We start from the raw sequence: 27093 nt of genomic DNA, 5'->3' as shown, positions 1-27093 counted from the left end.
CCCCATAGTAATTCATCCACCATATAGTAATGCATCCCCCATATAGTAAGTCATCCCCCATAGTAATTCATCCCCCATATAGTAATTCATCCCCCATAGTAATTCATCCACCATATAGTAATTCATCCCCCATAGTAATTCATCCACCATATAGTAATTCATCCCCCATATAGTAATTCATCCCCCATAGTAATTCATCCCCCATATAGTAATTCATCCCCCATATAGTAATTCATCCCCCATAGTAATTCATCCCCCATAGTAATTCATCCACCATATAGTAATTCATCCCCCATAGTAATTCATCCCCCATAGTAATTCATCCACCATATAGTAATTCATCCCCCATAGTAATTCATCCCCCATAGTAATTCATCCACCATATAGTAATGCATCCCCCATATAGTAAGTCATCCCCCATAGTAATTCATCCCCCATATAGTAATTCATCCCCCATAGTAATTCATCCACCATATAGTAATTCATCCCCCATAGTAATTCATCCACCATATAGTAATTCATCCCCCATAGTAATTCATCCACAATATAGTAATTCATCCCCCATAGTAATTCATCCCCCATATAGTAATTCATCCCCCATAGTAATTCATCCCCCATATAGTAATTCATCCCCCATAGTAATTCATCCACCATATAGTAATTCATCCCCCATAGTAATTCATCCACCATATAGTAATTCATCCCCCATAGTAATTCATCCACCATATAGTAATTCATCCCCCATATAGTAATTCATCCCCCATAGTAATTCATCCCCCATATAGTAATTCATCCCCCATAGTAATTCATCCCCCATAGTAATTCACCCCCCTTAGTAATTCATCCCCCATAGAGTAATTCATCCCCCATAGTAATTCATCCACCATATAGTAATTCATCCCCCATAGTAATTCATCCACCATATAGTAATTCATCCCCCATATAGTAATTCATCCCTCATAGTAATTCATCCCCCATATAGTAATTAATCCCCCATATAGTAATTCATCCCCCATAGTAATTCATCCCCCCTATAGTAATTAATCCCCCCTATAGTAATTCATCCCCCATATAGTAATTCATCCCCCATAGTAATTCATCCCCCATAGTAATTCATCCCCCATATTAAATTCCCAAGTCCCCCCTGTGTCAATTCACTTACCTTTGCTCCGCGCGTTCCTCTCGGGTTCCCGCGCCGTTCCGGTGTAGCATGAAAATCTGTCTCCTATGAGGATCTGTCCCCCTCGACGTATCTGCGCATGTGCCAGTTTCAGGCATTAGCAGCCGATCGGCGATCTCCGGCACATGCGCAGATACGTCGAGGGGGACAGATCCTCATAGGAGACAGATTTTCATGCTACACCGGTCTTCTGGGCGGACTGTGAGAGGAGCCTAGCTCCGCGGGCCGGATTAAAAGGTCCGCCGGGCCGTATACGGCCCGCGGGCCGTAGTTTGCCCATTGCTGCCCTAAGCTGAAGTGCCCCGGGCCGCCCAAGGTCTAAATCTTTCCCTGACAGTGTTGGTTGTGTGAGTGGTCACGCAGGTGAAAAGAGAAGTGCTCTGCCATATTAGGATGCACTGGATAGGTCACCTCAGACCCCCTGGGTGAACAGAACAGTGGGGGAGCAAATGGAAGGTAAGCAGAGGTAGCTGTAGGGTCTCTGCACGGTCAAAGTACATATTCACTTTAGGTCTCTTAACACAAGGAAGGGTAATAATGTAAGTGTACAAGTTAACATGATTTTGTTCTGAAGATATATATAGTAAAACTGTAATCTTTCTGAAAAAAGGTTTATACATTTTGTGTCTACGCATTTAGAATGCTTGGCAGCAACTTAGTATACTTGGCAGTGGCTACCATCGAAAAGACTTTCAAGATAGCTCCACTTTTGTATGTAATTTATAACTGCTTCATAAGCCAATGTAATGTAATATAATTAAATATAACCTTTTCATTTCAATCTACAATTGCTGAAATGTTCTGTAAAATGTCACTTCCTTCCAATATGGCATCTTGGAAGCATTCCATACACTACAGAATGCCCCCAGAAACATAACTTTTCTAGTTGTGTGATTGGCTCTCTGGTCTTTCCAGAGATCTGCATTAACTAACAAGCCTGTTTTTAGCCATCCGTTGCAATATGAATCCCTAAGACATGCTTACATCTAAAGGGATGCAGCCACTGTAGCTTTCCTCATGACAGTACTGAGACTAAGAACAGTGAAGGGTAGGAATCTGCAACTAAGTTTGCTAAAACTCTTGCAATGTATGTAAATCATCTACAGGCAAATATGTTTTTCTCAATAAAACTAAAGTTAGCCTTTAAAAAGTCATGGCCGATTAATGATATTGCAAAGTTCAGGCTACAAATTGGTCAACAGTACCATATTAAATGCATAACTTGAAATAAGAGACTTTAGAAAAATAGTGGTTGCTAAGAGTTTTAATTACATGGATTCTGGATAGTTTTAATGTTGCACTTATTTATTTATTACAGGTACTTATATAGTGCCGTCAATTTACGCAGCGCTTTACATATATATTGTACATTCACATCAGTCCCCAACCCTCAAGGGTCCCACAAATCTAAGATCCCTAACTCACATTCATACTAGGGCCAGTTTAGGCAGGATCCAGTTAACCTACCAGCATGTCTTTAGAGTGTGGGAGGAAACCAAAGTAGCTGAAGGAAACCTAAGCAACTACAGGGAGAACATGCAAACTCCAGGCAGGTAGTGTAGCGGTTGGGATTTGAAATGATGACCCTAGAGCTGCTAGGCAGAAGTGCTAACTACTTATTAAACCTGACCAAGTAGGTTGTAAAGGAGATCTGATGTTTTCATTTAGCTCATATCACATAATGAATGATTGGATGTCAGTAACTACAACACATTATCATACTCTGTTACTACAAAAATTCCTCTTCTCTAACTTGTAGATGCTGTAGTAAGGACTCACCTTCAGACACTGGTTCTCACTCATACTCTGGTCAAGGCGACTTTTGATGATAACCTGAAAGCAGAAGAATCGAACTTCATCAATGATGGAAGATGCTGGAAGCCTTACTGGATGGTAAATACAGGTACAGTATGAACTCACCAGCTGTTCTTCTGGGCACGCCCCGTCTTCACGCAAAGAGAATAAGCTCTCTTGTTCGTCTTCGGGAAGCGATCCATTTAACAGCAATGCCTGAATAGGTAACACAATACTGTAACCAAGGGAAATAATAAAGCTGGGATATTGTTACAGGCAGCTATATGAAAACAAATAAAGACTCCCTTATTAGGACTGGGCAACAATGTCTCTCTAAATTACAACAAATTATACAATTTTCCTATGCACATTTTAAAGTGTATGTAAAGCCAAAAGCTGTTTTGTAGATGCAACAAGAAATCCCAAGAAATGTCTCAAAAATGTTATATTTTCCCCATTTTGTCTCAGTGATAATGGTCACCAGGACTAATAGAGGAATAAATCTCCCCAGCGAGGATGCAGACAGCAATAAGAACTTGACAAAGGGTCTAACCCTTCTCTACTCTGTGCAAGACTAAAAAAAGCCTTGCATGCTTTAACTTCTTTTGTTTTCAGTTGAGCAGAATGAGATCCATAGTGCTTGCTAATGTGGGCTTAAATAGCAATGTCACCAATGTAATGTCAAATAAAAAGAAAGATGTTTGTTCTTGAGTATTATTTATCACAGTTCAATAACGTTTTCCGGTTCTTATCCAAAATTTGCTTCTATGTAGAACTGTAGAATGTAAAGTACTGTAGTAAATTATCATCACCTGTAGTGTGATTACTAAATATAGAATGTGTACTGAATGCACCAAGTGTGAACTAAACTATACCCTAGACATAATAAATAGAAACTAAATAGAAACTAAGGGGTGGTGGAATAGTGAATACTGCTGCTACATCCCTTAATTATTGCTACAGACCAACAGACATGTCTGCCCTGGGACGATTCAACAGCCACAATTGAAGTATAAAATTAATGTCAACCAAATCATTAAATTTCCTTATAATCAAGTTTTATTGAATTTCCATATAAAAAATCCTTTGTTAAAGCGGAGTTCCACTCAAAAGTGGAAGCTCTGCTTGCTTGTTTCCTCCCCCATCCACTGCCATATTTGGCACCTTTTGGGAGGGAGCGGGTACCTAGTTTTGACAGGCACCTGCTCCCACTTTCGGCTCAGTTCGGCATGGCGAAGTGAGCCAAAAGTTTGGCCCCCTCCTTCCTCCTGCAGTCTCCTGGGAGCCTTCACAGGTCCCAGAAGACTGCCAGATTAATCGGAATGCGCAGCGCAACTCGCACATGGGCAGTGGGCACCCGGCTCTGAAGCCACAAGCTGTCACACCCTGGTGCCCACAGTTGTGATGCTAGTGCCGAGGAGAGAAGAGGCAGAGAAGGGATGGCGTGGGTGAGCACATCGCTGGACCCTGGAACAGGTGAGTGTGTGTTTACTAAAAAGTCAGCAGCTACAATTTCTGTAGCTACTGACTTTTAATAAACACAAAACTGACTGGAACTCCGTTTTAAGAGCCAAAACATTATTGGTCTCATTTGCACAATTTAAATGTTGTATGCAACCCATTATATTACAATTACATTCTACTGCTCAATATGACAGCAATATGTACAGTATATCATCCAAAGATAACATATATGTTACAATGCCCAATGGCTATCTCCATCACATATGTATACAAGAGTGAGGTCATATTCCCTGTATGAGCGAGCTGCCCAGAGGCATCCATGTCCCTGGCCGGAACTCTCGGGGCCCCCAAGAGCCCTAACGCAGGCCAGGCGCAACTGGATGCACGCATCCACAACACAATCTTCGTTATTCTCACTCGTACAGGGAATATGATCTCCATGTGTTAACTATATGAAGGTGGCTCCTTAATTTCCCCTGATGAAGACTTGTTTGTAGTCGAAATGTGTTGGAATTTCCGTACTGGAGGCAGATCCATGACACTGTATACTATATGTTGTTTTTTGTAATCTCACTCTTATATACATATGTGATGAAGATAGCCAGTGGGCACTGCAACATCTATGTTATCGTAGGATGATATTGCATATTGCTGTCATATCGAGCAGTAGAATGTAATTGTAATATAATCGGTTGCATACAACATTTAAATTGTGCAAATGAGACCAAAAAAATTTCAACTCTTATCAAAGGATTATTTTTATGGAAATTCAATAGAACTTGATTATATGGAAATTTGATGATTGACATTAATTTTACACTTCAATTGTGGCTGCTGAAAAGACCCAGGGGAGACATGTCTGTTGCAATACCCTAGACATAAGCCTACTGGAAACAATTGGTTAGCCGGGTGCTAAAACTTTGAAATCTGCTTTAACAAATAGTAAAATTAACTGAAACATGCACAAACAATGGAAGAAATTATCTTTCACTGAGTTAATGGCATATGTCAAAGGTTAGCAGCTACTAAGACCACTTGAAAAGTGTAAGGCCTTGTTTACACTTCTGTTTGAGAGGTGGTAGGAACGTGAGGTGAAACATATTTTTACTGTTCCCCAGCTGCTTGTATTGCCCCTTCTGCTGCCTTTGCAACACAAGGGGCAATACATAAGCTGTGGCCTGCAAAATAATTTCCCCCTGAACACATTCAGTGGGCAGTGCTTCATTCTGAATGCGACTTCTTCAACTGAATTGGGGCACCCTGCAATTGCTCCTAAACCGCGTACAATGCAAGTGGTTGCAGCACACTAGTGCAAGGTTTAAGGGATTAAAACAGGCAGTGAGGAGGCGAAGGCCTGTCAAATGCCCTCTGTGTAGTGATCTGAACACAGATCACTCTTCAGAGAGCAATGCTATTGTAAACTAGGCCTAACTGCTTTCTAAATGTTTTCTAAATCTGGGGATGGTCAGACATGCTTTGAAGTGAGCCTAAAGACCAGTCATGTTAAATCAAGCTACGTAGCCTCTTATTACTCCTTTGAGACCCTCAGCTGTTTTAAGTACTTACACTGAATGTGGCCCCAGCTATTCTCCATTGAATAAGGGGTACACTTACATCATTTTGTAGCCAAGTGCTTCATAAATTGTTTCACTGACCTATTATCAAGGATGAAATATGCAAGGATACAGTTATTAGTGTGACCTTTAATATACATAATGCAGTCTCTTGCACATTTATTATACTTAGTTCAGCCCACTGTTTCTTCTCAGTTTGATGTGTCTGCTAAAGGCTGTTTTAAATATTTAAAATACATGCCTGAGAGCATGTAGCACAAGGTGTCTACTATTATCTTTATTAGCCAGAAAACCCTCCTTTATGTGCTTCTCAGAGTGAATAATTGTAGAAGCAGGCCCCTTCTGTGCCTCCTTTACAATCCAAGCACATTTAGAGATATGAACAATGGTCTTCCTAAGCTATGCTGACTGGACTGTTCATTTCCAATGTGAAATTGTTCTGTTATGGTTGTCCTACAGTTTTATTCTATAGTTACTGTAAAACTAGTTTACTTACAGATTTGTTCAATATATAGATGTACAAACAAGTAAACAAGCTGTTATATAAGAGCCCTCTGCAGGCAACAGATGCATACCTGCAGGCCAGATATCATTTTCTTGGCTTCCTCCATTTCCCTCTCTAAGTGATCCTGTTGCTCTAGGAGATGATCCTCCCATGATGTGTCTGGATACATGGCTGGGCTAATAGGCTGGGATTCTGGTGGAGGTATAAATGATTCATCTGCAACCAATGCAAAAACAGAACACACAATATATGGAAAGTATTCACCTAAATTTAAAGCATACATACTGTAAACAAACCAAGCTCCTCATGCAAGTGTATGCATTATAAAGTGTAAACATATACCCTTGTTTTCCATTCCATAACTACACTGTGCTTGGGCAACCCAAATGTTACTATATAGGGGAGGGTAAGTGCGAGGGGGCAATGCTTAAAACACAAGAACTCACATTTCCTTCCCTTTCCTACCGGGATTGGGGGCTCGCTGCTGTGTTCGGGAACCAGGTGAAGCTTAATAGTTCTGCAACTCCCACAGAGGGAGGGCAGTAGGCAGTGGGATCATAATGCGCCCCCCACTAGAAACTCCACTCATTAACCCGCTCTGGACTGCGGTCCTCTAATCCAGTGGCTTGTGGCTTCACCTGGTCCCGACTGTATGGTCAGTGACCCCCCACTTCTCTTTACCAAGACTATTTCATTACACTACTGGCTATATATACACAAGATGGCACTCTCACCTACACGCATCCTTCCCCCATTTCCTCTTTCCCCCCCTCCCTCCTTTTCCTCCTCCACCCTTTTATTTTACTTCTCTTCTCTCTCTCCCTTCTTTCCTATGGTCAGGCACTTGAATGATAGTTCTTTTCTACATGTTCTCTCACTAAATAATATAATGTGTGCCTGGAGGGTTACCGGCGACCCCCAACTATGGCAGTCTGTGAAACCACTGCCCTTGATTGCTTAGACAATCCATCCTTTGACACCCCCGTGGTTGAGCCTATTACATCTGATTTCATTGTGCTTTCTTTCTCAACTATACTTTTTCCTTTTCCCCAAGACATTGAAACGCTTGCAGATATTACGTTTGAAACAAAACGGTACATCTTCATGACTTTTAGCTTCTCCATCTTCTATCCACCATGATGGCTACTTCCAAATTCAATATATCCCATAACGTGCAAGGATTTAATAACCCTCGGAAAAGTAAGTGCGCCTTTACCAACTATGCTTCACTTCGAGCTCATGTTATAGGACTACAAGAAACCAGATTTTCCACATCTTCCTGCCCTAAGTATTTTCACAAGAATTACCCTCAAATGTTCCAGGCAACCTTTGAGGAGAAACGGAGAGGCATCCTTGTGGCATTTCACAAAAACACCGCCTTTGTATGCTCTCTTGAAATTACAGACCCTATGGAGCGATATCTACTATTACACAGAACAATTTGTGACGTTGAAGTGACCACAGTCAATTACTAAGCCCCAAATGTCACAATCATGCCCACAGGGAGAGGTGCGGTTCTCCATTCTGCTCCAAACAACTACATTTTGGTATTTATCTTAAACTCCCAAATCAATCTCCCTCCTCTGATTTCCCCCCTCCCTCAGGAATGCATTCAGCATACCTTGCTAGTCCCTGCCTTTAAACAATCCTCTTGCCAACTAAGGTATTGGCTTGTCCATGGTAGGGAGACACCCATTTGATTTTTGTAGAAAAAGAAGTGTTATCTTTTGTGTTCAGTCAGAGAAGTGAGGACCATCCTCGATATAACATCTATCGGACAGAAAGTAAAGGAGAATCTCGCAGCAACAAAAAAACCCAGTGCGAGACCAGAAATCCCTTTTTTTTAGCTCATCAGACTTGAAACTGCTTAACCCCAGGCATTTAGTTGGCAAGTACTTATTTACCTAAACTTCTTTCTGTTATCTGTTTGCTGTGCTGTTGTGCTCTGTATATTTATATATATATATTGGTTACATCTTCTTTCTGTAAATATTTCTACTGCACCCTTTTGACCTTTTAGTAATAAATCTTACTTTCTAAAAGTGTTGAACTGTTCCTATAGCTCCTGAATGTAACTTACGAGTCCCTGCCGCTGAAGAACGCTACTATGAGTATTTAATCCTCTGTATAACCGGTCTGTAGAGATAGCGGGATACTGACAGTTAACCAATCATCCTAGTGTATTGCTGAGTTTCCTCTTTCTCTGTATAAAAAGGAGGTGGTGGCAGTGTGAAGGGTTAATTGCGTAATTAACCTGAACCAGTAACAATTGCGTCCAGGCTGCCAGTACGTCGATCGTTGTCCAATTAACTGGAACATCGGTGTGCAGGGTGCAGCTGGGTGTGGCCTTGTTACGCACGTGACAGCGCGGTTTTAGATTGGCTAGTCCTTTGGTCACGAGTTTGGTGAGAAGGGCTGGGGTCTGACGCCGTGCCCCTCACATATTGTTGGCAGCGTAGGTGGGATAGTTGCATTAAGAGCTTCAGTGCAGTGTTAAAAATTAGCTCTGCACTGAAGGATTGTAACCTTTGTGCAAACAGTCCTTAGAAACAAGCGGTGCATATTTTATATATATATATATATATATATATATATAGAGAGAGATATAGATATATATAGAGAGAGAGAGAGAGAGAGACATAGCAACAGCTCCTTTCTTTTTCTACTTTCTATTCTATCTTTGCTTGCAATTATGCCTGGGGCAGCAGAATATGAGAAAATGAGCAAAAATTATTTGAAGGCGGAATGTACCTCACGAGGATTGGACGTCGGTCCCAAAAATCGTGAAGATTTGATTCAGGACCTATTGGAGCATGATATCCGAGCACAGCAGAACTTGGGGGAACTTGACCATGACGGGGTTTCCGCTACATCCAATCCCAGTGGCTCAGAGACGGCCTCGCAGGATAGGCATACAGAGACTGACACTGGAGGATCACTGAATGTTGTCATCACCCTTACCAGAAATCATAGGATAAAATGCCTTGTATATCAAATAGAAGGTATCACCAGAAGCGCTTCTTCTCCTCTCCTCTACTCCTGAAGCTTTCCACTTTGATTACCTTCCCCTCATGGTCCCACATGAGTATTAACCAGATCTCATACAGATTCCTCCACAACGTATATAGGTGAAAAGCAATGATATAATAGTGTGACACCGTATGGTAAATGGAACAATACCTTTTAATCAATCTGCTTACATCAAAAACATAAAAAACGAGCGTGGTAGATGTGTTCCCTGTTCAAGGGATTACCAAGCAGCTTCCAGGTGGATTACTCAGCGGCATTGTTAAAAGGTATTGTTCCATTTACCATACGGTGTATGGAGTAGAGGAGAGGAGAAGAAGCGCTTCTGGTGATACCTTCTATTTGATATACAAGGCGTTTTATCCTATGATTTCTGGTAAGGGTATACTTGCTGATTTCAGTAGAGGTGACACATCACTGGAGTTGTGTTTGGCACAGAGTGAAGCACATCACTGATCTTGCACAGTGTTGGTTTATTTTGTTTTTGGTTTTGCACATTTTTTGCACTAAATATAGGGTGATATGGAATATTATCATTAAGATAATGCACTATTGTGAGTTTGTTTTTCTTTGAGGCATTTTCCAACCTTTGGGAGCCAGAGGAAAGCCTCAAACATCTTGAAAATACCAAGTTGGAGTTTGGACATTGCTTTATTTATTTAAATTTTGGACTTTAAATGACACTGGGTAATAATTTTATTATATTTGCGGAAAAGACTTTATTTACTTTATCTACTTATTTATTTATTTTTGTAACACATTTTGCCTGCATATTTGTATATTTTGGAGATTTATTTTCTAAAGATTTGATTGCCACTAAATATAGGGTGGGGAGCTTATAAGGTGGGGACCCATTCATAGTATATATTGGTTACATCTTCTTTCTGTAAATATTTCTACTGCACCCTTTTGACCTTTTAGTAATAAATCTTACTTTCTAAAAGTGTTGAACTGTTCCTATAGCTCCTGAATGTAACTTACGAGTTTCTGCCGCTGAAGAACGCTACTTTGAGTATTTATCCCTCTGTATAACCGGTCTGTAGAGATAGCGAGATACTGACGGTTAACAAATCATCCTAGTGTATTGCTGAGTTTCCTCTTTCTCTGTATAAAAAGGAGGTGGTGGCAGAGTGAAGGATTATTTGCGTAATTAACCTGAACCAGTAACAATCGCGTCCAGGCTGCCGGTACGTCGATCGTTGTCCAATTAACTGGAACATCGGTGTGCAGGGTGCAGCTCGGTGTGGCCTTGTTATGCACGTGACAGCGCAGTTTTAGATTGTCTAGTCCTTCGGTCACGGGTTTGGTGAGAAGGGCTGGGGTCTGACGGCACGCCCGTCACACCAAAATCTTATCAATATTCTTCTCCCATTTATTGAGAGTAATCTCTAAGAAAGGCACATTGATGATGGGTGACAGCAATCTAGTGCTGAACAATTAGACCGATCCCCCCCAATCAATCCTCACTGAGACTCCACTGAAGCCACCTCACAAAGAGACTTGTGGATCTGTTATCCAAACACACTTTGGTGGACGCTTGGAGAGAATTCAACCCCTGAGCATGAGATTTCACCTATTATTCGGCACCTCAAAACTGCCATACACGTATACATCATTTCCTCCTTCCCAAAGCTTTCCTACCCTGATGTTCTTAACGTCAAGATACTGTCCACATCGTGGTCTGACCACTCACCTCTTTTACTCACTTGTAGATCACTGGCTTCATCCCCCCAACACTACTCCTGTTGTCTTAATGATTCAATATTGTCTTTCGACGAAGTGCTGGGGACTATACGAGACTCCATCTCTAAGTACTTTAAAGATAGCACTGTGTCAGCTTCAACTCCCATGATTCTTTGGGAGGCCCGGAAAGCCACGCTTAGAGGGCAGCTAATACAAATCACCTCTCGCAGAAAGAGGGACATGGAATCTAGAGTGACACATTTATCATCCTGCTTAACACAGTTAGAAACTCAATTTAAATAATCTCACTCTACCTCTCTGCGTAAACAACTCAAAGCTACTAAAGTTGAACTGAATCTCCTTTTTGTAGATAAAGCTGAAAAACAGCCTAGATGGTCAAGTCATAAATATTACACCTGCACCAACAAACCAGGTCTGATGTTAGCTAACCTTCTTAAGGTCCCCACCCATAATACTAACCCGAATAGACTGTGCCTACCTAACAAAATTACTACAGCTAACCCCTCCAAAATTGTGGACAATTTCACCACTGTACTATCCAAGCTATACCAGTCCCCGCAACCCCTCCGCAAGGAGCTGGTAGACGACTTCTTTCAGGATCTTCATCTTCCCAAACTATCTACCCCTATGTTAGACAAACTAAAGGCCAATATCACTGTCTCGTAAACGAAAAACTTTCCAGCATCCTCTCAGACACTCATGAGCGATTCCTTAAAACCTGGACCCCATGGACCCAGTATACCCACCTGGAGATTTCAACGAACAGCCTCTCCTCACTATAGCCTCACTTAACCTCTTCTCAAGCATTTTAGGTGTCGGTCCCCCCCCCACACACTCTGTCTCCACTTTCTCCTTTTCTCTCCCTATTTTATTTCCTGTTCTCTGGCTCTTCCACAGGGATGCCCTACGAGCCATGAGGTGCTTTACACATCTCTTGCTCTGTTAACATAGCATATATTCAATGATTGTTCTGAATGAATGGATTTCACTGTCACGATCTAAAGACCCATTTTATATATATATATATATATATATATATATATATATATATATATATATACACACACACACACATATATATATATATATATATATATATACACACATATATATATATATATATATATATATATATATATATATATATATATATACACACACATATATATATATATATACACATATATATATATATACACACATATATATACAGTCATGGCCGAAATTGTTGGCACCCTTGATATTTCTCCAGGAAATCATGTATTTCTCACGAAACGTATTGCATTAACACATGTTTTGCTATACACATGTTTATTCCCTTTGTGTGTATTGGGACAAAACAAAAAAAGGGAGGAAAGAAAGCAAATTCGACATAATGTCACACAAACCTCCAAAAATGGGCTGGACAAAAGTATTGGCACCCTTTCACAACTGCGGATAAATAAGAATGTTACAAGCATGTGATGCTCCTGTAAACTCACCTGGGGCAAGTAACAGGTGTGGGCAATATAGAAATCACACCTGAAAGCAGATAAAAAGGAGAGACGTTCACTTAACCTTTGCATTGTGTGTCTGTCTGTGCCACACTAAGCATGGACAACAGAAAGAGGAGACGAGAACTGTCTGAGGACCTGAGAACCAAAATTGTGGCAAAATATCAACAATCTCAAGGTTACAAGTCCATCTCCAGAGAACTAGATTTGCCTTTGTCCACAGTGCGCAACATTATCAAGAAGTTTGCAACCCATGGCACTGTAGCTAATCTCCCTGGTCGTGGACGGATGAGGAAAATTGATGAAAGATTGCAACGCAGAATAGTCCGGATGGTGGATAAGCAGCCCCAAACATGTTCCAAAGACATTCAAGCTGTCCTGCAGGCTCAGGGAGCATCAGTGTCAGCGCGAACTATCCGTCGACATTTAAATGAAATGAAACGCTATGGCAGGAGACCCAGGAGGACCCCACTGCTGACACAGAGACATAAAAAAGCAAGACTACAGTTTGCCAAAATGTACTTGAGTAAGCCAAAAGCCTTCTGGGAAAACGTCTTGTGGACAGATGAGACCAAGATAGAGCTTTTCGGTAAAGCACATCATTCTACTGTTTACCGAAAACGGAATGAGGCCTACAAAGAACAAAACACAGTACCTACGGTAAAATATGGTGGAGGTTCAATGATGTTTTGGGGTTGTTTTGCTGCCTCTGGCACTGGGTGCCTTGACTGTGTGCAAGGCATCATGAAATCTGAGGATTACCAAAGGATTTTGGGTCGCACTGTAGGGCCCAGTGTCAGAAAGCTGGGTTTGCGTCCAAGATCCTGGGTCTTCCAGCAGGACAATGACCCCAAACATACGTCAAAAAGCACTCAGAAATGGATGGCAAAGAAGCGCTGGAGAGTTCTGAAGTGGCCAGCAATGAGCCCAGATCTAAATCCCATTGAACACCTGTGGAGAGATCTTAAAATTGCTGTTGGGAAAAGGTGTCCTTCCAATAAGAGAGACCTGGAGCTGTTTGCAAAGGAAGAGTGGTCCAAAATTCCGGGTGAGAGGTGTCAGAAGCTTATTGATGGTTATAGGAAGCGACTGATTTCAGTTATGTTTTCCAAAGGGTGTGCAACCAAATATTAAGTTAAGGGTGCCAATACTTTTGTCCAGCCCATTTTTGGGGTTTTGTGTGACATTATGTCATATTTGCTTTTCTGCCTCTGTTTTATATTTGTTCCAATACATACAAAGGGAATAAACATGTGTATAGCAAAACATGTGTTAATGCAATACCTTTTTTGTGTGAAATACTTGATTTTCAGGAAAAATATCAAGGGTGCCAACAATTTTGGCCATGACTGTATATACACATATACATATATATATATATACATATATACACATATACATATATATATATATACACATATACACATATATATATATACACATATACACATATATATATATACACATATACACACACACACACTGTTAGATCACAAGCTTAATAATAGGGTTGTCAGTGGTGTACCCCAAGGTTCAGTGTTGGGACCCTTACTTTTTAATATATTTATAAACGATATAGGGTCTGGGTTTAAAAATCCCATTTCAGTTTTTGCAAATGACACCAAGCTGTGCAGTGGAATAACGTCCTTACAGGATGTCTTCAACTTACAAGCCGACCTCAATGCACGGATTAATTGGGCAACTATGTGGCAAATGAGGTTTAATGTTGATAAATGTAAGGCTCTGCACTTGGGGGCTAAGAATATGCATGCATCATACATACTAGGGGGGGTACAACTGGGGGAATCAATGGTGGAGAAGGATCTGGGAGTTCTGGTAGATCACAAGCTTAATAATGGCATGCAATGCCAAGCTGCGGTTTCTAAAGCGAGCAAAATCCTCTCTTGTATTAATAGAGGTATAGACTCCAGAGAGAGAGATATCATTTTACCCCTGTACAAATCATTAGTAAGACCTCATTTGGAATATGCAGTTCAGTTTTGGGCACCAATTCACAAAAAGAACATTGGGGAAATGGTGAAAGTACAGAGAAGGGCAACCAAACGGGTATGGAGGAGCTCAGCTATGAGGAAAGATTAGAGGAACTGAATTTATTCTCTCTTGAGAAGAGGAGATTAAGGGGGGATATGATCAACATGTATAAATACATCAGTGGTTCATATAGTGAACTCGGTGTAGAGCTATTCACCCTGAGGTCATCACAGAGGACAAGGGAGCACTCTTTACGTCTGGAGGAAAAGAAATGTAATCTCCAAACACGGAAAGGTTTCTTCACAGTGAGAGCTGTGAAAATGTGGAATAGACTCCCTCAAGAGTTGGTTCTGGCCATCTCAGTGGATTGCTTTAAAAAAGGCCTGGATTATTTCTTAGATAAACAGAATATAAGTGGATAATAACATTTATAGGTAAATAGACAGATATATCTGTGTGTATTTGTATCACAAGAGTTTATCCTTACCTTGCTTTGAATAATTCTCCTCACACTGGATAATTGTGATTTCAGCCTTATCTTCACAATGCGCTCCACTGACTTCTGATTTTGAGCTATGCACAGGGCTTGGTGACGTCAGACTGTAAGAATAAAAGTAATAACTGTAACAGCCAAACAGAATTTTGTGAAAGTAAAGTTAGAGTGCAGTTGGATTAGAATGCCTGTCAGTTTTTATTTATTGCTGTCTGTGCCCCCCATTGTGGAGATTCACCCTCTCAATTTGTCCTATTTACCATTATCATTGTATCAAAGCAAAAGAAAATCACACATTTTGGGTTGTCCCCAGAAAAATAGAGGGGGATACTTCCATAAGGGACAATAGTTCTAGTGACCTGGGGTGCTCCGAAGGATTCTCTTAATTTGCAGGGATTTCCTCTCATTTCCTGTTTTGGCTATGGGACAGGAAGTGAAAGTAAATCTCCTCAATGGGACACGGATGTAAAAAAAAAACTGACAGAGGTTATACCCTTCCCTTATGCTATTCAAATTGAAAAAAAGGGGGGGGGGGGAATAAGATTACTATTAGGAATGAATGGTACTGCAGCACACCAACACACAAAATGCACTTTTTCATGCAATCCAGTCACATGCATGATAATGCACATTACTGAAGTGCAACAGTTTCTAGCAAAGTCATGGTAACAGGCAAACACCATAGAAGTGCTACACCACAAAAATGTAACAGACCATAACAGCAACAAATGAGACAATCCCAGTAACTATTTAGGCTCCTAGAATTCTTTCTTGTTTACGAGAACATGATGCACCCAGGCAAAGTGTAGGCTTTATAAGTCAATCCAAAATTCAATAAAAAATGTTGACAATTTCAAGAGCTTACAACATTTATTTCCCCTGCCTTTCTTTTATGCAGAATTATATTTACTACTAAAGCTCAAGTGCTATTGAACTCCTTATTTGATATTGCACATCTGGAGTTGAGCAGAGCTTAAACCAATATTTTCCTTCGCTATTTTTCGCAGAACCAAATATAAACTATTCAACTCACCGATGCATAATCTGTGAACAAAAAATCCAGCTCCAGTGTGTCCCCAGAGACCCAGTTATTCTCCCATTGGGTGCTGCCATCTTGTCCCACACAGCATGATACAGGTGATGCCTGGCTGGCCATTACAGCCAGAATGTCGGACATCCCTGCCCCTTCTGTGACAGTTGTCACTGCTCTTTGCTTAAGTCAGCAGCCGGGGAGTGGTTACAGATGGTGATGAGGGATTAGATACTGGCTTAATAAAACATTAAAATCTGTATATCAGTAACAGCACTGTTTAGTCTCATGAGGTAGCAGGTTTTGAGAAAAGGAGTGTGTTTGAAACAGACTATGAAGATATCAATATGTATACACCAATCAGCCATAACTTTATGACCACTGACAGCTAAAGTGAATAACATTGATTACCTCATTACAATGGCATCTGAAAGTTGGTGAGATATATTAGGCAGCAAGTAAACATGTTGTCTCTGAAGTTCATATGTTGAAAGCAGAAAAAATGGGCATCACAGTTTGTTGTGTATGGGGCTGCATAGCCACAGACTAGTCAGGGCACCCATGCTGACCCGTGTCCACAGCCAAAAATGTCTACAATGGGTACGTGAGTATCAGAACTGGACCACGGAACAATGGAAGAAGGTGACCTGGTCTGATGAATCACACTTTCTATTACATAATGTACATGACCGGGGGCGTGTGTTGCTCACCTGGGGAAGAGATGGCACCAGCATGCAGTATGGTAACAAGGCAAGACAGTGGAGGCAGTGTGATGTTTTGGCCAATGTTATGGAAACCTGCCATTCCCAATGCTGGGAAACCTTGAGTCCTGCCATTCATGTGGATTTTAGTTACCACATACCACCTACCTAAAACACTGTTACTGATCAAGTACACCCTTTCATGGAAACAGTATTCCCTGATGGCATGGACTCTTTCCGCAGGATAATGCGCCCTGCCACACTGGCAAAAATTGTTCAAGAATGGTTTGAGGAACACAACAATGAGTTTGAGGTGCTGACTTGGCCTCTAAATTCTCCAGATCTCAATCCAACCGAAAATCTTAATCCTCCACACTGTGTAAAAAGGATGATTGATCCTGTCTTTTCTGATCCTTCCCTTCTTCTACTGTCCCCAATCAATTTCCTTATAGAATAGAGCCTTGGGGGTAAGCTGCACATGCTCAGCTTGGTATTGCTAGACAGTTTTCTTGCATGTGCATGGGAGAGTGCATGTGATCAGCAAAGGGCCAACCAGCGCTATCCTGACAGAGGGTCAGGGGTTATGCAACCTCATAGGACAAACGGGAGAATGCAAACTCCTCCTACAAGCTTTAACCAATGCTCTGCTGGACACTGAAAGAAGTCACAAGACTTCTCTAACTGCTGATGAAAAAAGGTATTTACTAAAATAATTGCATTTCTATGCTTTGTGTACTGTGGGAGACCAGATTTAGTGAATACAGGGTCCTGGGTTTAGTAACACTTTAAAGGATCTAATCCTGATGGCTTGGTGCCAGATACCATAGCATATCTTCCGAGGTCTGGTGGTGTCCATTGCTTGATGGATCAGTGCTATTTTGGCAGGAAATGGGGGACCTACTCAACATAAGGTGGGTGGTGATAAAGTTATGGCCTATCGGTGTATGTGATTGGGGAATGGAACAGTTCACTTTAACATTAAAAACAAATATTAGACTTCCCTATTCAATGTGAACAGGCTAAAGTAAGCTGGTTAATGTGTGCTCCAGCAGCCTACATGATTCACAAGATAATTTATTACAATGTAACTCATTTGAGAATACTTGTATAACTATTTAATCTGACAAAAAAAAAGATGCATGCGCATCAAGTACTCATATACATATTTATTGATGTTAAACAAGAAAAAAGTTTATAAATAGACACCTGGCAAGAAATTCAACATCAGAAAAAGTATCATAAGAAGTATACAGTATATTTATTTGATACACAGCAACTATTGGGGTGATTTACTAAAGGCAAATAAACTGAACTTTGCAAGTGCAGTTGCTCCAGAGCTAAGTAAATGAGGTGAAGCTTCATTTTGCAAAGAACACCCAATCACATGCAAGGAAAATAAAAAAACAGCATTTTTGTTTGAACATGATTAGATGATGGAAGTCAGCAGTGCTTCCCCTCATTTACTAAGCTCTAGAGCAACTGGACTTGCAGAGTGCAATTACACCTGCAAAGTGTACAGTCAAATTACCTTTAGTAAGTCAACCCCATTGTATCTAATATCATAGTACAGTGGATATGAAAAATCTACACACCCCTGGTAAGCGCTTCCTGACCACTCTATAGCAGAAATACTGCTACAGGGCGGCACAGGTGCGCAAAATCACGTATATATACGTGATTTTGCATTTCTGGTTAGGGGGGGCACATTCGCGGCTGCAGCTGTCAATCACAGGGTTCCAGGCAGTGATAACATGATGGCACCTGGGGATTGCTGAGCATCTCCGACGGGGAGGAGAACAAAACAGTTCTCCTCCCTGTCAGTCCGTGCACACTGCTTTGGATGGCTGTGTATAGCAAAGCCATGCAAAGCAGTGTGCTTATAGTGACGCACATGGACACAGCACATAGTAAAACAGCACACAGTTAACCCTTTGATCGCCCCTTGTGTTAACCCCTTCCTGCCCAGTGACATTAGTACAGTGTCAGTGCTTTTTTTTTTTAGCACTGATCACTGTATTGGTGTAGCTGGGGATGTCAGTAACACCATGTCAGTTCCCCCCAGTGTCAGAATGCCCGCCACAGTCCCGCTATAAGTTGCTGATCACCGCCATTACGCGTAAAAATATATTTAAAAAAGAAAACCCAGCATATAACCCAGCATATACTGCCATTTGTAAACACTACAATTTTCACGTAAACCAATTAATTTACACGTATTGGTATTTTTTTTAGTAAAGACATGTAGCAGAATACATTTTGGCCTAAATTTATGACGAAATTTGATTTTTAAATTTTTTTACTGGACGTGTTTAATAGCAAAACGTCAAAAATATTGTTTTTTTCTCAAAATTGTTGATCTTTTTTCTTTAACAGCACAAAAAATAATAAAATTAAAAAAATCAATTACTGTGAAAAAAAGGACGTATATTTCATTTGGGTGCAGCTATGCATGACAGCACAATTGTCAAAGTAACGCAGTGCCGTAACACGAAAAAGGCCTGGTCAGGAAGGGGGGTAAATGTCAAGTTTCAGAGATATAAAAAAAGAGACAAAGATAAATCATTTAAGAACATTTTCCACCTTTAATGTGAGCTATAAACTGTACAACTGAAATCTTTTAGGGGGGAAGTAAACGTAAAAAACTAAAATAATGTGGTTGCATAATAAGTGTGCACACCCTCTTATAACTGGGGATGTAGTTGTGTTCCAGATTAAGCAATCACATTCAAAATCCTGTTAAATAGGAGTCAGTACACACCTGCCATCATTTAAAGTGCCTCTGATTAACCCCAAATAAAGTTCAGCTGTTTTAGTAGGTCCTTTCTGACATTTTCTTAGTTGCATCCTACAGCAAAAGCCATGGTCCACAGAGAGCTTCCAAAGCATCGGAGGGATCTCACTATTAAAAGGTATCAGTCAGGAGAAGGGTACAAAAGAATTTCCAAGGCATTAGATATACCATGGGACACAGTGAAGATGGTCATCAGCAAGTGGAGAAAATATGGGGCAACAGTGACATTACAAAGAACTGGACAAGAAAAAAACTGGTCTGGGATGCTGCTAAGAGGCTTACAGTAACATTAAAGGAGCTGCAAGAATATCTGGCAAGTACTGGTTGTGTGGTACATGTAACAATAATCTCCCGTATTCTTCATATGTCTGGACTACGGGGTAGAGTGACAAGACGGAAGCCTTTTCTTACGAAGCAAAACATCCAAGCCTGGCTAAATTTTGTAAAAACACATCTGAAGTCTTCCAAAAGCATGTGGGAAAATGTGTTAAGGTCTGATGAAACCAAGGTTGAACAATTTGGCCATAATTCCAAAAGATATGTTTGGCACAAAAACAACACTGCACATCACCAAAAAAACACTATACCCACAGTGAAGCATGGTGGTGGCAGCATCATGCTTTGGGGCTGTTTTTCTTCAGCTGGAACTGGGGACTTAGTCAACGTAGAGGGAATTATGAACAGTTTCAAATACCAGTCAATATTGGCACAAAACCTTCAGGCTTCTGCTAGAAAGCTGAACATGAAAAGGAACTTGATCTTTCAGCATGACAACGACCCAAAACATACATCCATCCCAGACCTGAATCCGATCGAAAATCTGTGGGGTGAGCTGAAGAGGGCTGTACACAGGAGATGCCCTTGCAATTTGACAGATTTGGAGTGTTTTTGCAAGGATGAGTAGGCAAATATTGCCAAGTCAAGATGTGTCATGCTGACAGACTCATACCCACAAAGATTGAGTGCTGTAATATAATCAAAAAGTGCTTCAACAAAGGTATTAGTTTAGGGGGAGCACACTTATGCAACCATACTATTTTAGTTTTTTATTTTTACTTCCCTCCACCTAAAAGATTTCAGTTTGTTGTTCAACTGAGTTGTACGGTTTATAGGTTACATTTAAGGTGGAAAAAGTGAAATGATTTAGGTTTGTCTCATTTTTTTACATCGCAGAAACCTGACATTTTAACAGGGGTGTGTAGACTTTTTATATCCACTGTATATTGATTAATAATCTGTAATATTGTCTATCTATACTGTATATGCATGTACAATAAGGACGTTTAAATAGACCATTACATATTTGATGCCCTATTGTTCCACAGATCAGAATGGAGTTTGAAGTTATGTAGGGAAATGTGGAATAGGGTGTCTAGTATGGTTGCTCTTCAGTTTATATTTTTAATATCATGTATTATGTTTTTGATCTGCATACATTTCTGGGACACTGTTCCTTGAATTATGGGAAATACCAGCTGTCAGAGAAGCTTCAGTTCACCTATGATGATCAGACAGTGAAATCGCATTAACCTCCATGGGGTCTTCAGCTTAGGGGTATTTAATCCTGTAAACAAAGTATCTGATCATCTGGTAGACTGAAACAGTGCTAACACTAAAATACAGCACAGTATTGACAGGGCAGCTCCAGTCACAGCAATCACAATGGAGCTACCTACCTGTACATTTCTACTTACTCAATGCAGCCATTGTTTGGTTTATTAATCTCAATTCAAAAATCTTGCTTTTTTAAAAAGATAAGTTTCCCTTTAAAAAAAATAAAATAAAAGCACATTTCTGTGCAGGTAAAAAAATGTGCATTTATACCATTTCACCAGCGATCAGTAGGACTCCTGTAAACTGTCACTGTATCTGTTCCCCTACAACCCGTAGACACGCTGATATACTCTGACAGAAAGACTCAATGAACAACCACAGTACACAAAAGCGCCGTGTCACTGGGGGAATCAGGCAGCGACTGCAGTGGTGGGAACATATTACATGTTCCCAAAGAAGGTGAACTTATCCTTTAAAACTGTACCCCAGTGATGCTCAACTTCTGAAAATGTACTTACCTTTTTCTAAACTCTAAGCTTCCTAACCACGTACCTCACCCTCAACTAGTGTATGAAATAAGGTACTGTTATAATATTGGATGCAACAATCGGGCCCAAATATCTCCCACTTCCCTTTCCTATGCCCATTCTTCTGCTCACCTTGCCCACACTGGGGTGCCTTCAGGCTTGTTCAGGGGTGCCTTGGCTAAATGCCTAAAAATTGACCAAAAATTGTATACAAGGCAGCAGGTAGATCAAGCCTGCCTTTTAGTTCACAAAGCCACAGCTTTTTATCATGCACTTTTATGACCTTGTAGCTGCCAGCTTCTTAACCAATGATATCAGTTTATAAGGAGTACGTCAGGTGCATGCACAACATCCTTGTTTACCCCTCCCCTGTCCCTCTCCATTATCACTGGGGTCACACTAGCTGAGTGATGGCGAGAAACTGAGGGATAAGCAGTGCAATACTAGTCAGTAGTAGTGTGTGCAAAGGTATACTTGCTTTGGAAGAATAAATCACCTCTAACATTGGGTGTATTACGTGTGTGGATGTGGCTGTATAAAACTATTAGTTTAGGTTTTTATGTCTTAGAATGGGGTGCCTCGAGTGTCCATAATTTTAAAGGTTGCCTTTAATTGGGCAACTATGTGGCAAATGAGGTTTAATGTTGATAAATGTAAGGTTATGCACTTGGGGGCTAAGAATATGCATGCATCATACATACTAGGGGGGGGGTACAACTGGGGGAATAAATGGTGGAGAAGGATCTGGGAGTTCTGGTAGGTCACAAGCTTAATAATGGCATGCAATGCCAAGCTGCCGTTTCTAAAGTGAGCAAAATCCTCTCTTGTATTAAAAGAGGTATAGACTCCAGAGAGAGAGATATCATATTACCCCTGTACAAATCATTAGTAAGACCTCATCTGGAATATGCAGTTCAGTTTTGGGCACCAATTCACAAAAAGAACATTGGGGAACTGGAGAAAGTACAGAGAAGGGCAACCAAACTGATACGAGGCATGGAGGAGCTCAGCTATGAGGAAAAATTAGAGGAACTAAATTTATTCTCTCTTGAGAAGAGGAGATTAAGGGGGGATATGATCAACATGTATAAATATTATTATTATATAGTATTTATATAGCGCCAATAGGTTTGCTCAGCGTTGTACAATAAAGTGGGGGGACAGTACATGAGACAATACAGTAACAATACAATACAGGAGGGGTTCGAGGGCCCTGCTCTTTTGAGCTTACAATCTAGGAGGGAGGGGGTAGAGGTACAGGATGATGTGGCTGTGGGGGATGGAGTGGTAGGAGGAGTGGAGGAGAACGGCTGTTAGGTGAGGGTGGGGTAGGCTTCCCTGAATTGGTGGATTTTCAGGGAGCGCCTGAAGGTGAGGAGGGTAGGTGACAGTCTGATGGATTGGGGTAGGGAGTTCCAGAGGATGGGGGAAGTCCTGGAGAAGTCCTGCAGTCGGGCGTGGGAGGAGGAGACCAGGGAGCTAGAGAGTAGGAGGTCTTGTGAGGAGCGAAGGGTGCGGGCAGGGTGGTATTTGGGTATCAGGTCAGTGAGGTAGTTTGGGGCAGCGTTATGAATGGCTTTGTATGTCAGAGTTAGTAATTTGAATTCAATGCGTTGGGCAATCGGGAGCCAGTAAAGGGATAGGCAGAGGGGGGTGGCAGAAATGGAGCGGTTGGTGAGGTGGATGAGTCTAGCCGCTGAGTTCAGGATAGACGGAAGCGGGGATAGTCTGCGTTGGGGTAGGCCGTTGAGAAGGGAGTTGCAGTAGTCTAGGCGTGAGATAATAAGGGAGTGTACGAGTTGTTTAGTGGCGTCTGGGGTTAGGAAAGTACGTATCTTGGAGATGTTGCGGAGGTGGAGCCTGCATGAATTTGCTAGTGATTGGACATGAGGTTGGAAGGAAAGGTTTGAGTCCAGGGTGACACCTAGGACTTTGGCTTGCGGGGTGGGATTGATGGTAGCGTTGTTGGTCGTGATGGAGAGGATGGGGGGGGTGCGGGCGGGGGGGGAAAACTAGGAGCTTGGTTTTGGAAAGGTTTAACTTGAGGAAATGGAGCGACATCCAGTCTGATATGTCGTTTAGGAGGTGGGTGATGCGGGCGGAGACTGAGGGGGTGAGGTGAGGGGTGGAGAGGTAAATTTGTGTGTCATCGGTGTAGAGGTGATAGTTGAAACCGTGGGAGTGTATAAGTTTGCCAAGGGAGGAGGTGTAGATGGAGAAGAGAAGGGGTCCGAGGAAAGAGCCTTGGGGGACCCCAACAGAGAGGGGGAGCGAGGGGGAGGTGGCAGCGTTATAGGTAACACTGAAGGAGCGTTGGGATAGGTAAGAGGAGAACCAGGAGAGAGCAGAGTCCCTGATGCCAAGGGAGTGTAGTTTATTGAGGAGGAGGGGGTGGTCCACTGTGTCGAAGGCCGCGGAGAGGTCGAGGAGTAGGAGGACTGAGTAGTGGCCGTTATACCCGTGAATCATATGGTGAACTCGGTGTAGAGCTATTCACCCTTAAGGTCATCACAGAGGACAAGGGGGCACTCTTTACATCTGGAGGAAAAGAAATGTAATCTCTAAACATGGAAAGATTTCTTCACAGTGAGAGCAGTGAAAATGTGGAATAGACTCCCTCAAGAGTTGGTTCTGGCGAGCTCAGTGGATTGCTTCAAAAAAAGCCTGGATTCTTTCTTAGATACACAGAATATAACTGGATACTAACATTTATAGGTAAAGTTGATCCAGAGAATATCCGATTGCCTCTCGGATCAGGAAGGAATTTTTTTCCCAGCAGGAGCAAATTGGATTATGCTTTGCTGTTTTTTTTTGCCTTCCTCTGGATCAACTGTGGGTATAGGATTATAACTTTTTTTTTTTAATGGTTGAACTGGACTTTTGTCTTTTTTCAGCCAAACTAACTATGTAACTCAAAGTGATGTGAGCTTCTCTGATGATTCATGAACTAGGAAAAACACCACGTGTCCTCCACCACCTCCACCTTTCTTCAGCCAGAGTAACTATGCCTTGATGGAAAAAAGGTATAGAAACACTGATTTAGGCTATAGGCCAGGGGTAGGCAACCTGCGGCTCTCTAGCTGTTGCAGGACTACGAGTTCCATCATGCCTCTGCAAGTCATAGCTGTAACTGTCAGTTTTGTAATGTTGCAATGCCTCATGGGAAATGTAGTTCCACAACAGCTAGAGAGCCGCAGGTTGCCTACCCCTGCTATAGGCTGAACGAAGAAATGTAACAGATTTCTCTCTCCACAGTAACAGCACGAATAGATGAATCTTCCACTATGTAATATCGTACTCTGACAGCCAGTGGCATCAGATGTCGGCATACCAACACAGTCCCTGCATCTGTTCAGCCAACAATTTTCCACCTATCTCCTTCGATTTTTCAATAGAAGGATATCGGGCAGAGAGATACAGACAGGGCCAACCATTCATTGAATTTTGCTTCATCAGGAACCCAAAGAAATTTGCTTAGTGTATGGCCAACTTTATCATGGTTGTTAAATACTCCAGCCATCTCTCATATAAACTCCACAACGCTCAGTTCCTCTTTGAACAATTACGTACTGGCTACATTACTATGAAAGCCCCAAAGGATGATATACAGTGCCTTGAAAAAGTATTCATACTGCTTGCAATTTTCCACATTTTGTCATGTTACAACCAAAAATGTAAATGTATTTTATTGGAATTTTATGTGATTGACCAACACAAAGTGGCACATAATTGTGAAGTGGAAGGAAAATGATAAATGGTTGTCAAATGTTTTTACAAATAAATAACTGAAAAGTGGCATACATTTGTATTCAGCCCCCTTAACTTCGATACCCCTAACAAAAATCTAGTGGAACCAATTGCCTACAGAAGTCACCTAATTAGTAAACAGAGTTTACCTGTGTCTAAGTTAATCTCAGTATAAATACAGCTGTTCTGTGAAGCCCTCAGAGGTGTTTTAGAGAACATTAATGAAAAACTGCATCATGAACGCTAAGGAACACAACAGAAAGGTCAGGGATAAAGTTGTGGCTTAGTTTAAAGCAGGGTTAGGTTATAAAAAAGTATCCCAAGCTTTGAAAGTCTCACGGAGCACTGTTCAATCCATCATCTGAAAATGGAAAGAGTATGGCACAAATGCAAACCTACTAAGACATGGCCATCTTCCTAAACTGACAGGCTGGGCAAGGAGAGCATTAATCAGAGGAGCAGCCAAGAGGCCCATGGTAATTCTGGAGGAGCTGAAGAGATCCACAGATCAGGTGGGAGAATCTGTCCACAGGACAACTATTTGTGCACTCCACAAATCTGGCAAGAAGAAAGCCATTGTTGAAAGAAAGCCATAAGAAGTCTCGTTTTCAGTTTGTGAGAAGCCTTGTGGGGGACACAGACACTGGTCAGATGAGACCAAAATTGAACCTTTTGGCCTAACAGCAAAAAGATATGTATGGCGGAGAACTAACACTGCACATCACCCTGAACACATTATCCCCACCGTGAAACATGGTGGTGGCAGCATCATGTTGTGGGGATGATTTTCTTCAGCAGGGACAGGGAAGACAGTCAGAGTTGATAGGAAGATGGATGAAGCCAAATACAGGGCAATCTGTATCTGTTAGAGTCTGCAAAAGACTTGAGACTGGGGCGGAGGTTTACCTTCCAGCAGGACAATGACCCTAAACATATAGCCAGAGCTATAATGGAATGGTTTAGATCAAAGCATATTCATGTGTTAGAATGGCCCGGTCAAAGTTCAGACCTAAATCCAATTGAGAATCTGTGGCAAGACTTGAAAATTGCTGTTCACTGACACTCTCCATCTAATCTGACAGAGCTTCAGCTTTTTTGGAAAGAATGGGCAAAAATGTCACTCTCTAGATGTGCAAAGCCGGTAGAGACATCCCCAAAAAGACTTGCAGCTGTAATTGCAGCGAAAGGTGGTTCTACAAAGTATTGACTCGGGGGGCTGAATACAAATGCACACCACACTTTGCAGATATTTGTAAAAAAATTTGAAAACCATTTATCATTTTCCTTCCACTTCACAATTATGTGCCACTTTGTGTTACTTTTTTGATTGTAACATGACAAAAAGTGGAAAATTTAAAAGGGGTGTGAATACTTTTTCAAGGCACTGTATGCATACATTTTCCAATATACCGGCTGCTGACATTCATTAACCTTTTCTATTTTACCTTTATCTCTGTCATTGTTTATCTACTTTTTGTACTCTTCTTTTGTATAGACATCTCTTCACAATGTTACAC

The 27093-nt window shown here is 41.3% G+C and overlaps 1 protein-coding gene across 3 annotated transcripts in view; it reads right to left on the bottom strand.

The window, feature by feature from the left end:
• The window catches only part of DIXDC1 (DIX domain containing 1), a 307504-nt gene that overhangs the window by 50990 nt on the left and 229421 nt on the right, over positions 1–27093 (bottom strand). For all 3 annotated transcript variants that reach the window (XM_089670198.1, XM_089670197.1, XM_089670199.1), the window contains exons 6-9: positions 15221–15333; positions 6588–6733; positions 3101–3190; positions 2960–3013 (exon numbers count right to left, since the gene is read on the bottom strand). In XM_089670198.1, the coding sequence (XP_089526324.1) occupies positions 2960–3013; positions 3101–3190; positions 6588–6733; positions 15221–15333 (403 nt within the window). The remainder of the gene's footprint in view (positions 1–2959; positions 3014–3100; positions 3191–6587; positions 6734–15220; positions 15334–27093) is intronic.

The sequence above is a fragment of the Staurois parvus genome, unplaced genomic scaffold (assembly GCF_062004578.1).
Source record: "Staurois parvus isolate SC_StPar_1 unplaced genomic scaffold, SC_StPar_1.0 ptg000087l, whole genome shotgun sequence".
Taxonomy (NCBI): Eukaryota; Metazoa; Chordata; class Amphibia; order Anura; family Ranidae; genus Staurois; species Staurois parvus.
This window is presented reverse-complemented; position numbering and strand designations above follow the sequence as displayed.